A 12,873-nucleotide genomic window follows, 5' to 3' on the forward strand; every position below is an offset into this window, starting at 1 on the left:
AGCCACGGGCTTTACGCAGGTTATGCATTATCTTGATGATTTTCTGTTTCTGGAGGCAGCTGGGGACACGGAATGTGCACAGGCTTTGAGGGAATTCTGTAATCTCATGAAACAATTTGGCGTGCCACTGGCACCAGGGAAGACAATAGGGCCATCTACTTCACTCGAGTTTCTGGGAATTGAGCTCGATTCTGTAGAGGGGTGCTTCCGTTTGCCCAAGGAGAAGGTAGTGAAATTTAAGGCCTCGCTGGAAAGGTGCCTCGGCGAGAAAAAAGTAACTCTCCATCAGTTGCAACAAGCTGTGGGTCAGCTTAACTTTGCCCTTAGAGTGATACCGATGGCTCGCCCCTTTTCCCGCTCTATCGCACAAGCCATGGTTGGCCTCAAGGAAGGACACCACCGCACAAGACTGTCAGCAGAGGTTCGCCAGGATATGTGCATATGGCTGGCATTTCTGGCGGATTTCAACGGTCGCGTCGTGTGGAACAAACCGCCAGCTTCCTCCGAGGAGCTGGGGTTGTGGACCGACTCGGCAGGGAGTGTGGGCTTTGGCGCCATCTTTGGTAATCAATGGTCGGCACGAACATGGCCGGCGTGGTGGCACGATAGTGGGCTCACAGGTAACATTGGGTTTCTTGAGCTGTTCCCCATTCTGGTGGCCTTGAAAACATGGCCAGAAGGGTTTCGTGATCGTACTGTGGTTTTCTGGTCTGATAATATGACCGTTGTTGAATGTATCAATAATCAGGCAGCTCGTTGCAAATGGATTTTGAGATTGCTGAAAGAAATTGTCCTGCTATGTCTGAGACTAAACGTCCACTTTAGGGCAAGACACGTGCCTGGGGTACTGAACCAGGCGGCTGATGCACTCTCTCGTTCCCACATGCAGGCCTTCCGGGGTCTTCTGCCCTCAGCGGACTTGGTGGCGGCACCATTTCCCGAAGCTCTCTGGTCTCTCGGTGCCCCGGATTACAAAACCTCATGGGAGAGAGTCTAGCACCCAGGACAAGGAAGGCATATGAAGGGGCGTTCCGTTCCTATTGGGAATTTTTGGGTGCAGCTAGGTGGGAGCATTGGGGGCAGGAGGAGTATGTCCTGAAATTTCTGGTATCACTACATCAGGCAGGCCGATCACTGGCAACAGCCAATAGGCACAGGGCCGCCATTGCCTTCATGGCGCAGGCTCATGGCATCCAGGACCCCACATCGTCCTTTCTGGTAAGAAAGGCTCTGCGTGGGTGGCAACGCCTTGAGGGTCGTAGAGTGGATGAGAGGCACCCGATAGGTCTAGAAAGGTTGTCCCTGTTAATGTCCGTACTCCCTGCGACATGTTCATCTCAATCAGAGACAGTGCTGTTCCGGGCCGCTTTTGCATTAGCATTCCATGGGGCTATGCGGGTAAGCGAACTGGTAGCGAGGAACAAGCAGGATACGGGGGGAGGTCTGTGTCGAGAACACATTCAAATTAAGGGTGAGACGATGGTAGTCTCAATAGCCAGGTCCAAGACCGATCAGGGAGCGATCGGGGACTGTGTGGTAGTCCAGCGGATTCCAGGGTCTCCCAGGTGCCCGGTAAGATGCGTGGAGGAGTATTTAGCGCAGAGGGCGGCATCATGGGGGGGAAGCTTGCTGAGGCACACCGACGCCACCCCACTGACTAGGTTTCAGTTCCAGAGGGTGTTAACAAAGGCAATCGCGGCAGCGGGCTTGAACCCGAGCGATTTTGGGACCCATTCCTTCCGGATAGGGGCTGCTACAGAGGCTACAGCCAGGGGTCTGAGTGTTGAAAAGGTGAAACAGTTGGGGCGTTGGTCCTCGAACTGTTATAAAAGGTATGTGCGGTTGCACATGTTGTGAAGCTAATGTCATGCACTCACGCTTCTTGTTTTCTGTTTGGTTTACAGTTTCGCGAGCAGGCTTTGCGGGGCGGACTGTGCAGTTGACCCGACACCTGGGGACCAGCGGTCAAAGATCACCGGCTGAGGGAAGAGTGGTGTGGGTCGTTGGCCACTCATACGTGAGGCGAGCCGCGGACGTATTCAAAGCAGGTGACATGATTCACGTGGCTGGGGAATACGGGTGCAGGGTGACCTTCCACGGAAGGGGCGGACTCTGTATTGACCAGTTTCAAACTTTTATGGAGGGACTGCTAGGGCGGACGAGGTCACCGCCGTCTGTAATCATAGTACATCTTGGGGGCAATGATTTGGTGACCATTGGTCGACGAGTACTTCTCGAGGTAATTTTATCCACAGTGAGTTGGTTGGCGAGAAGGGTTCCGGGGTGCACGATTGCATGGTCACACATGATTCCTAGGAAGGTGTGGCGGGGGCACTTTCTGTGTCAGCTTTGAACCAGTCGGTAAAGAAGGTTAATAACAAACTTAGTAGGTTGTTTCGTTCAGGCCAGTTGCATTGTATTCCACATGGATGTATTCGGGGGGACCATATGTATCTTGAAGATGGGGTCCATTTGTCCCGGGAGGGGAATGTCTTACTCATAGGAGACTTCATAGCTTGGTTAAAGAGTTTCGGTAGCCATGACCTTTAGTAGGAGTTTGTGGGGGGTCCGGATAGCCGGTCAACTATCCGGCCTGTGGCGGTAAGGTCATGATCGGTGAGCAGTAATTGGAAGATCCCTAGAGGTGGGGCGCCACCCATTATGGATGGGAGCGCCCGGGGGGAGGCGGCCATTGGCCCCTCACACGGGGAGGCGGTACCCCTCTAAGGATGGGGCCGCCGAAAGGGAAGGCGGTCATAGGCCCCTCCCAGGGGAGGAGTGGCTACGGGCCCCTCCTGGGAATTTCCCGGGGCCAGGACATCCGCGACGGCGGATGTGGTAAGCAGTGTGGGGTGGGAGGGGGGTCTACGCTACCTTCTAGACACCTCACACGAGTCCTCGGACGACCACTAAGATGGCGTCGAGTAAATATGGGGCCCCCGTTAAGACAAGGGAAATTGGAAGTTGGCACAGAGGTACAGTCCTCTGTGCGCCCGCCCCTCACAAGTAAGGGGGGGAGTTCTGGTATTAGGGATCTGACACCGGTTACGACCTTGCCGTTGGCCCGTAACGTTAGGATGTACAATTTCATTTTGAGTATATGCATTTGCAGGATGTTTAGAATCGGCTAGGAGAACCTTTGTATTAGAGCTGTGTTAAGGTTAGCCAATAAACATCGTAATGTGTAAATGAAATTGTACATGATATGAAACTGTTATTTTAATGTTTTAATTTTGTTTCATATTTTAATAAATACGGCCGGGAGGGTAACTCCCTCCCGCCTTCCAAAAGTCAAGAACTGTGTCCGTCTTCCCATCCTTGGGGATTGTGTTGGGAGTGGGTGACGGGTATCCCGGCCATATGGAAAGGGGCGACCACTCGGTCCCCCCGAACGTATGGTAGGGTGCCCTGACCCCCCCGGGAAACCATTTTGGGCGGGAGGCGTGTCTCGGCTGGTATGTCCGAAGCGGCGTAGCCGGGGCGTGCCTTTTCCCGCCCAAGAGGGGTTGTCCTAGACACCTACACCGTTGGCCACGCCCCGTAGGCGGATCAGAGGAGGGTACACGCCCTCCCGAGGAGAATAAAAGAGCAACAATCTGAGGAAGCATCCTCTTGTTCCTGTGCTTGGAAGCTGCACCTCCTCGTTGCACGTGAGCCCGAGACGGAACAAGGAGCCAATTTTGACCCACCCACCAGCCCCGTATGGCAATGATTAGTACTGCAATAAAGTCGATTAACGGTGATATTATCTCTTTTACAGGTTGTTTTAATGAAGTCTGGATTGTCTTGTTGAGGATAATAAAATGGTTGCTATTTAGCATGTTCTTAGGCGAAGTATCACAGCCTAGTTGAATGATGTGTTACTAGTGTCAATAAAGGTTTTATTGTGTAATATCCAGTCTAACCGTTTATTCCGTCCTCATTAGGTTAAAATGTCGTATTTATTTTGGTCGGGCGGTAAGGTCATGATCGGTGAGCAGTAATTGGAAGATCCCTAGAGGTGGGGCGCCACCCATTATGGATGGGAGCGCCCGGGGGGAGGCGGCCATTGGCCCCTCACACGGGAGGCGGTACCCCTCTAAGGATGGGGCCGCCGAAAGGGAAGGCGGTCATAGGCCCCTCCCAGGGGAGGAGGGGCTACGGGCCCCTCCTGGGAATTTCCCGGGGCCAGGACATCCGCGACGGCGGATGTGGTAAGCAGTGTGGGGTGGGAGGGGGGTCTACGCTACCTTCTAGACACCTCACACGAGTCCTCGGACGACCACTAAGATGGCGTCGAGTAAATATGGGGCCCCCGTTAAGACAAGGGAAATTGGAAGTTGGCACAGAGGTACAGTCCTCTGTGCGCCCGCCCCTCACAAGTAAGGGGGGGAGTTCTGGTATTAGGGATCTGACACCGGTTACGACCTTGCCGTTGGCCCGTAACGTTAGGATGTACAATTTCATTTTGAGTATATGCATTTGCAGGATGTTTAGAATCGGCTAGGAGAACCTTTGTATTAGAGCTGTGTTAAGGTTAGCCAATAAACATCGTAATGTGTAAATGAAATTGTACATGATATGAAACTGTTATTTTAATGTTTTAATTTTGTTTCATATTTTAATAAATACGGCCGGGAGGGTAACTCCCTCCCGCCTTCCAAAAGTCAAGAACTGTGTCCGTCTTCCCATCCTCGGGGATTGTGTTGGGAGGGGGTGACGGGTATCCCGGCCATATGGATTTTATAGCAGTCAGTTTCTGAAATGAGTTGTATTCCAACCTTTGGTGCTTGCCAATTGCCACTGATGGTAGGTTCTCACCATTGCCAAATTAAGGCCAAGTAATCACGTCACTTTGTAAAAAAATCCTTCCATTGAAGCAGCTTTTCCTTTCTCTCCTCCACAATTCCTTTCTTACAATGTTCTAGTGTTTGTGACGTTAACCTGTGCATTCCGCTATGGACGAGAAGATTTGGATGTCCTGGGACTGACTTTTCGGAAGGACCTTTTTGTGGCCAACATACAAGCCTTTCCTCCAGTTCCTGAAGAGAAGAAACCCCTCACGCGCCTGCAAGAACGCCTCATCAAAAAGCTAGGCGAGCACGCCTACCCCTTCACATTTGAGGTATGGTGTAAGTCATCAAATTATCTTACATTACATTTTCTCTGCTATGACTTCTCTGTCAAACATGTTGATAAAACAATGGTTTATTCTTGTGTATTGGTCAGCTCTGATGTAAATAAGGCCACATGCTCCATGTGACGGCATGCAACTAGGTATATTTTAGATCAACATTTTTATCAATCTCTCTTTTTCAATGGGAGAGCCCTTCAGAGTGAGATCAATGATAACTGTTTTGAGTATTCATGGACAGCATGCCACTGAAGAAGTTGTAGTTTTGTAGATTGTTATTATTACCTAATGCCATGATATAACATTTTAAAACTTTGGAAAAGAATAGGCTGAGTGGACCTGCATGGATTTAAACATGTACTGCAATATTCAGGGTGACTACAGATGCCTTTAGAGCTAGAATGATCTATCTATCTATCTATCTATCTATCTATCTATCTATCTATCTATCTATCTATCTATCTATCTATCTATCTATCTATCTATCTATCTATCTGTCTGTCTGTCTGTCTGTCTGTCTGTCTCGGCCTGTCGGTTGGAAGACATCTAGTGGATTCTCATGGCTCATCTTTTGGTATCATACGCTAAGCTTAGGGCTTAATATGTAAAAGATTTGGAGGTGAGAGGCGTCCACTAGTTATATAGTTAAATAGATAAATAATGTATAGATGCAAATCAAAGTGTTGTATAAATCATAACCAAGTGTTAATATGTTAGTACAAATATTAGACACAGGGAACCTAGGAATAACATGACAAAGACGTTGATGACTTCCCAATGAAAGGTAGTGTGGACAACATCTAACAAGGTAATCAATAGGGCTAATGTACAAATTCAGAAAAATGACAAATCCCTCCAGAAAACTTTGAAATGGACATAGGGCCCATTGAGGATGAGAAGCAAGTGAGCATGGGCATCGGAATTGGATGGTTCGTGGCTGTCAAAAATGTTAAACTCTGAGTTAATTTCTAAAAGCAGTTATGCAGGGAGAAGGATCCAGCGTTATCAGAACAGATGTTTGCCCCACTCCATGCTCTTGGTGGCAGTATGTGCTGATGAAGAAAAACTTTGGACAAAAGCTACAAGTGAGAAGTGTCACCATCCAATTGATGTTTCATACATGCGCTTCTCCTTAGGTCCTTCGAGTTCTTTTAACTTCTACATTTCTGGACCTTGGCTCAGTAGATGGAGACAATGGAGAATGTGATTTTGGTTAAAGAGAACTTGATGAGCTTGAATAGTAGTTGTGTTTGTCATGCTGGAAGTTCTGTGTGTCAAGGTAAAAGAACACGTCACGGAATATACTAATTTAGAAGTAACCTTTAATTTAAAACTGACTTGGTTGTCACATATAGAATGGTTCAGAAAAGGGGGTGGTGATGAACAGAGTATCTGAATTAAGCAGACCACTCTTACCCAGTCCAAAGATCAGGGCTTGATCCATCACCGTTTTTTAGCTCACTGCACCATCCCAGCTCAGAACCTGGCTACATGCAAATTAGTCTGTTCCTGTCCCAGTGCATGATGGGAACAGGGCAAACCAAACTACCAAGCCAATTCTTATACTGGGAAGGAAACAAGCTTCCGGGGACCGGTTTCTGGCATTTCAGCCGTCGTCGGCCCGGCTTGCTTGAATCCTGATGGTGCAATGAGCAAGGGACTCACATCTGAGTTAACCTTTCCACGTTTATGGTGGACAAAATGATTCAGAAAAGGGGGTGGTGATGAACTCAGTATCTGAATTTTGCAGACCACTCTTACCCAGTCCAAAGATCAGGGCTTGATCCATCACCGTTTTTAGCTCACTGCACCATCCCAGCTCAGAACCTGGCTACATGCAAATTAGTCTGTTCCTGTCCCAGTGCATGATGGGAACAGGGCAAACCAAACTACCAAGCCAATTCTTATACTGGGAAGGAAACAAGCTTCCGGGGACCGGTTTCTGGCATTTCAGCTGTCGTCGGCCCGGCTTGCTTGAATCCTGATGGTGCAATGAGCAAGGGACTCACATCTGAGTATACCCTTCCACGCTTATGGTGGACAAAATGATTCAGAAAAGGGGGTGGTGATGAACAGAGTATCTGAATTAAGCAGACCACTCTTACCCAGTCAAAAGATCAGGGCTTGATCCATCACCGTTTTTTAGCTCACTGCACATCCCAGCTCAGAACCTGGCTACATGCAAATTAGTCTGTTCCTGTCCCAGTGCATGATGGGAACAGGGCAAACCAAACTACCAAGCCAATTCTTATACTGGGAAGGAAACAAGCTTCCGGGGACCGGTTTCTGGCATTTCAGCCGTTGTCGGCCCGGCTTGCTTGAATCCTGATGGTGCAATGAGCAAGGGACTCACATCTGAGTATACCCTTCCACGCTTATGGTGGGCAAAAAGATTCAGAAAAGGGGGTGGTGATGAACAGAGTATCTGAATTAAGCAGACCACTCTTACCCAGTCCAAAGATCAGGGCTTGATCCATCACCGTTTTTTAGCTCACTGCACCATCCCAGCTCAGAACCTGGCTACATGCAAATTAGTCTGTTCCTGTCCCGGTGCATGATGGGAACAGGGCAAACCAAACTACCAAGCCAATTCTTATACTGGGAAGGAAACAAGCTTCCGGGGACCGGTTTCTGGCATTTCAGCCGTCGTCAGCCCGGCTTGCTTGAATCCTGATGGTGCAATGAGCAAGAACTCACATCTGAGTATACCCTTCCACGCTTATGGTGGACAAAATGATTCAGAAAAGGGGGTGGTGATGAACAGAGTATCTGAATTAAGCAGACCACTCTCACCCAGTCCAAAGATCAGGGCTTGATCCATCACTGTTTTTTAGCTCACTGCACCATCCCAGCTCAGAACCTGGCTACATGCAAATTAGTCTGTTCCTGTCCCAGGAACAGACTGATATCAACTGCTAGCGCTTTTGCATGTTTTGTCCATCTATATGTTGGAAGAGCCATGGTCCCCAAATCAAAATGAAAAATTTACCAATTCTTCTAATTATTGGGCACTAAGTTTCATCAAACAAATGATGGAGGTCTTAAATGCTTTTTTTACCAAAATTATTTAGCAAACGTTTAACCTCAGATCTTCTACATCACACGCCTTGAATAGACTAGAATATGGTCTGAATACTTTTGATGTTTCACATTATATAGAAACAGTTAACTATGTATGTGACTGTCAGAATGCACTACTGTCCAGTTTAAAGGCCCGCACCAGAGGAGATCTGGAAATACACACAAGAGCAAGAGTGCTGTCCACAGAACCTGAGCTGGAGCTCATATTAGGAAATCATCAATTGCCTACAATAAAATCTTTAACTAAAATGACCAGAACGCTGTTAATTAAAAAGGTTAATTGAAAACAGTATCTTTTGAGTGATTTAGCTGCTGTCACAAAGTCCAAAACTCTCATTACACCGTACAAAATTTTTTAAACAAAAGGCAATCATATCTGGACTCCAACCTAAATCTGTGGGTAAAAAAGTATTTTTTTGCTTTAGGCTCTTATACATCCCTCTGATGCAGTTTGAGGGATCATGGATTAAGTCTGGAGATAAAAGTAGACAATGTCATTTTAGTAACTCATCCTCCAATACTATAGACTATATCCTCTGCCTTTCTCTACAGGACTTGAGAAGCAAGTATCTAAAATCCCTTTTTGGGAAGCGGGCATCAGAACTCTTAAAGAAGCAACAATGTACTGTTTTGCAGGGGGTACTAACACATTATTTGGGCGTACAATTGTTTTTCTTTCTTTCACTGGGCTGTGTCTTAAGGGCCAGCAGAAATAACTTACCATGCTCATAAAATCTTTTAAAGTTTTTTATGAATTCTTTAACCACAGATTGATTATGATTATATTTTACTACCCATAGTGTCGTTTTGGCTGTCCTTCTGTATTGTATTGTGTTACTTTTAAATATATATTGTACAATACACATTTACCTCCTTACCTACCTTATATTTTCTACAGTTGGGGCAAGGCATTTCTTCAGAGGGGGTGTTTCTTTCAGCTGGGATTGTTGACTCTGTCCAGTCTTCCAATGATCTTGTGTGTTCATGAAAGTTTTTCTCTGCTCCCATTTTGCAGCTAAGAATAATTTGGCAGTAGTAGGGCAACCTACACATATTTTGAAACTCCTTAAGTCTCCCATCCTTAAGTCAGTTCACATGGGTACCGGTTATGGTGAACAGATATAGATTATCCTTGCAGGTCCAAAAATTCTTGTAGCACATCTGCCCTTTTTGCATGATCACCCCAGACATTTAGCTTTTTCTGGATTCTATTTTTGCTGGCTTTAGAATTCCGTGCTTCCCTGCCAAAACAATTGCTCTACATTGAATCTCCCTGTTTGGCCTATTTAACTTCCCAATATGTCCATTGTAAATGCTGCCTAAAGTGCACCTATAACAGGGAAAGTTAAATGTCATATGTGGGCAGAAATGTGTATTTACACTGCCCACATATATGACAAAAATATATGTCTTCCAGGAACAGTACAGCACTCTGGATGAGCTGCAGTTTAAATGCACTGCAGTGGCCCATGGGGTGCACTGCAGTGGCCCATGGGGTCCATTGACAAAATATTGCCTCTGGAAATATTGTGATACCAAAATGTTGTGACATGAATATCCATATCAAATATCTTCATTCTATACCTGTAAGTAAGACAATATTGAACAAAATATCGTTGTCACTAATATCGCTTGATGCAGAAGCATAGCAGTGCAATTAAGACATTCCACCACTGAAGGTACAATGTTATGAATTAACGCCTTAACTGCGGTCGTTATTTCGGCGCAGTGCGGGTGTTCTAAAAGGTGGGCGGGGCCGCGTCGGCTGCTGATTGTTCGCAGCACCAGCCAGGTAGTGCTCCGAACGTTCAACGGCCGACGGCAGCATCAATGGAGTTAAACAGGAAGAAACAAAAATACAAATACTAAAATGCTATGTCAGATTGTCTATCCTAATCATTATTCACCTGTTGCCAATGCATTGTTTTCAGATGAGGTCCTTACTTGCTGATGTTCTATTCTTATTTTCTCACGCAGGACCTGGTCCACCTTAAACATCGTTAAGCGTATATGGTCATCTGTGCACCCTTCCTATGTATTAGGGCAGTCGTATTGAAATCAAATAATAGCATACTTGACCTGTCATTATTTGTTATTTTCTGCATCGCTCTATGCCTTAGCTGAAATAAAGTTATTTTTTAAATGCTTCCATGCTTCTTTTACAGATCCCTCCCAATCTGCCCTGTTCCGTCACCCTGCAGCCTGGACCTGAAGATACAGGGAAGGTAAGATATACTATTTCCTTCTTTATGAAGCATTTGGAACACCTAGCTTCTATTCATTCAAAAGTAGCTAACTTGAGCACCCCCAACACTAATGCCGGGCCAAGGTTCTCAAATTACAGTATAATCTCCAGTTTTATTTTGCAATCATGCTTTCATAAAATAACACATCAAAGAAGGCAATTTACGGTTTTATGCCAGCACTTTATGAAACTCATTTAATGCAGTGAAAACCTTTGTAGATTCAGAAATGTAATACTGCATGGAGCCTCACACAAAAGATAAAATAGTAATTGTTAACAGAATAAAAATCTATTGCCCTAAACTCTAATTCTGTCCAGAAGGTAAATTGAGACTGAACCCAAAAACTTCTCCTAATAGCGGTGGGAATCCCCTTAAAGATAACCAGGAGCTAGGAGGAAGAGCAAAGAAAGACTCTTTATCAACCCTGACCCGCCAAGCTAATGATATCTCAAACTATTTGACACAGGGCATTGCTTTCTTACACTTCTATAAAGAGAGCTGAAGAGAATATTGCATCTTTTTTCAATGCATCCTTATTAGATAGGCCCATGCTGGAAAATGTGTTCCACCTCTCCGTTTGTTAGTTGACTCACCAAAAAGAGGAGTTCCCAATCAAAGGCATAGGTATGTGGACAAATAATATCCAAGTAGCCTTCACATCGCAGAAATATTTTAATTTTATAATAACCATGGCTGAAATAAGAAACAAAATCTTTGCCAAAATTCTCGACATAAATCCACTCCCATAGCTTGTTGGTAACTATCTCTGAGGCAGCCTTTGTAATATTGTCCAGTCTATGTCAAAGGCAGGAGTAGCAAGATTCTTGATACAAATCAACCTAAGGAAAAGGTAGTGCCTCTCTCCATTTAGAGCAGATCCCCCTCTGAGTCCCTGTGTGACCTCCAAATTGGTCCAGGGGCAATAACCAGTAGATTAGTGGATGCATGCAGGTCTGTTTGTGAAATCCTTCCCAGGCCAAGCTCAGAATAGAGAGGTGAAGTAGATAGAAGCTGAGTTGAGAAGAAACTATAATTGCCAGGTATATCAATTTCAATTAGTCTTATGACAGGGACTTTTCAAACTCACATATTAGCTCTCTACAGAGCACAAGTGAAGGGTTTGGCAGTATAAATTGAGAATAGATCGAAGACTGTACAGCTCTTAAAACTGATGTTAAAACTGCCAAGGTCCCTGGAGGTTGTGGTAATAGTTTTTTTTAGATTTTAGAAGCTGGTCTTTCCAACAAAACCTAAAGAAAAATAAATCTACAAATAAGCAAAATAATGTATATGTGTTTGTTTTTTCCCATCAACCAGAGTTTTCCGCAAATATTAGCTTCTTCCCTAGCACTTAGATATTACAATTGTCAGCAGTAATCAATAAATGTCCTATATAAAGAAAATATGGTAGCCTGTGAGCAGGTGAATTAAACTATTTTGAATTCTGGCAGAATGAACAGCAAAATCCACATAATCAAGTAAAAGTATTAAAGATCATTCAAAGGTTGGCATCCATTTCGAGATGTATATATGTATGAATGTATGAAGGTGTTGTGTGTATAGTATGAACCTAGCAAAGAGGCAGCAGAGAACTCTACTGGATCAAAGGAGATAGGAGGAGCTGTGTTCTTGGAGCAGAAGTGTGCTGTTACTGCATTGGGATGTAGTGTTCTGTAAGGAGGGGTAACTTCTGCTTGTTCCTACATTGGAGCAGAGGCGGTGCTGATGGATTGGGGGTGGTGTTCCAGATCCTGGGTGCATAGATGCAGAAGGATTTGTGCCTTGTTTTGTTTTCTTTTTTATTTCCTATCTGATGCTGTCCTGGCTGTAGGTGTCCAGAGAGTCACTAGAAATAGTGAGTTTGTCAGCCAGATATGCACGTCAGGTGTGCTGGTTATGATGACTTTTGTATATGATGCTGCTGGTTTTGAAGATAGTTTGAGACAGCAAGGGAGTCTATAGAGTTCCATTCATATGGGGGATATGTGGTCAAATTTCTTCAAGCTTCGGATGGGACATGCTGTGGCATGTAGGGATGACTTTATGGGGGCTGGTGTGGAATTCGGGTGGCAGTTTAGCAGGGTGTTGTCATCATCCTGATGCCAGAGTACATACAACTAACGAGCAGCACACAGTGCCCACACCACAATTACTCAATGCGTATTTTGAAGGGTAAGAAACCAATTTATTGTCACTTCCCTAGACCACATTACTTTGTGTTCATTATTTTATACCTTTTTTCAAGTTTTCAAAAAATTCATAGCAGAAAAAGACAATAAATTCAAATATTTACAAGGCTAATTAAACTTTCTACAAACATTAAAAGACAAACATTATTTACACATTAGAAAACATTTTGACATCAAGCATTTGCAACAAAATTACGAAAAAATGATAATGGTTTCATCACAAAAAACAATTATTACAAACGAC

General features: G+C 45.0%; 1 protein-coding gene across 5 annotated transcripts in view; it reads left to right on the forward strand.

Moving 5' to 3' along the window:
* The window catches only part of LOC147693572 (beta-arrestin-1), a 903,972-nt gene that overhangs the window by 662,372 nt on the left and 228,727 nt on the right, over positions 1–12,873 (forward strand). For all 5 annotated transcript variants that reach the window (XM_086933800.1, XM_086933802.1, XM_086933801.1 and 2 more), the window contains 2 exons: positions 4,908–5,104; positions 10,360–10,419. In XM_086933800.1, coding sequence (XP_086789926.1) covers positions 4,908–5,104; positions 10,360–10,419 — 257 coding nt within the window. The remainder of the gene's footprint in view (positions 1–4,907; positions 5,105–10,359; positions 10,420–12,873) is intronic.

The sequence above is a fragment of the Lissotriton vulgaris genome, chromosome 8 (genome assembly GCF_964263255.1).
Source record: "Lissotriton vulgaris chromosome 8, aLisVul1.2, whole genome shotgun sequence".
Classification (NCBI taxonomy): domain Eukaryota; kingdom Metazoa; phylum Chordata; class Amphibia; order Caudata; family Salamandridae; genus Lissotriton; species Lissotriton vulgaris.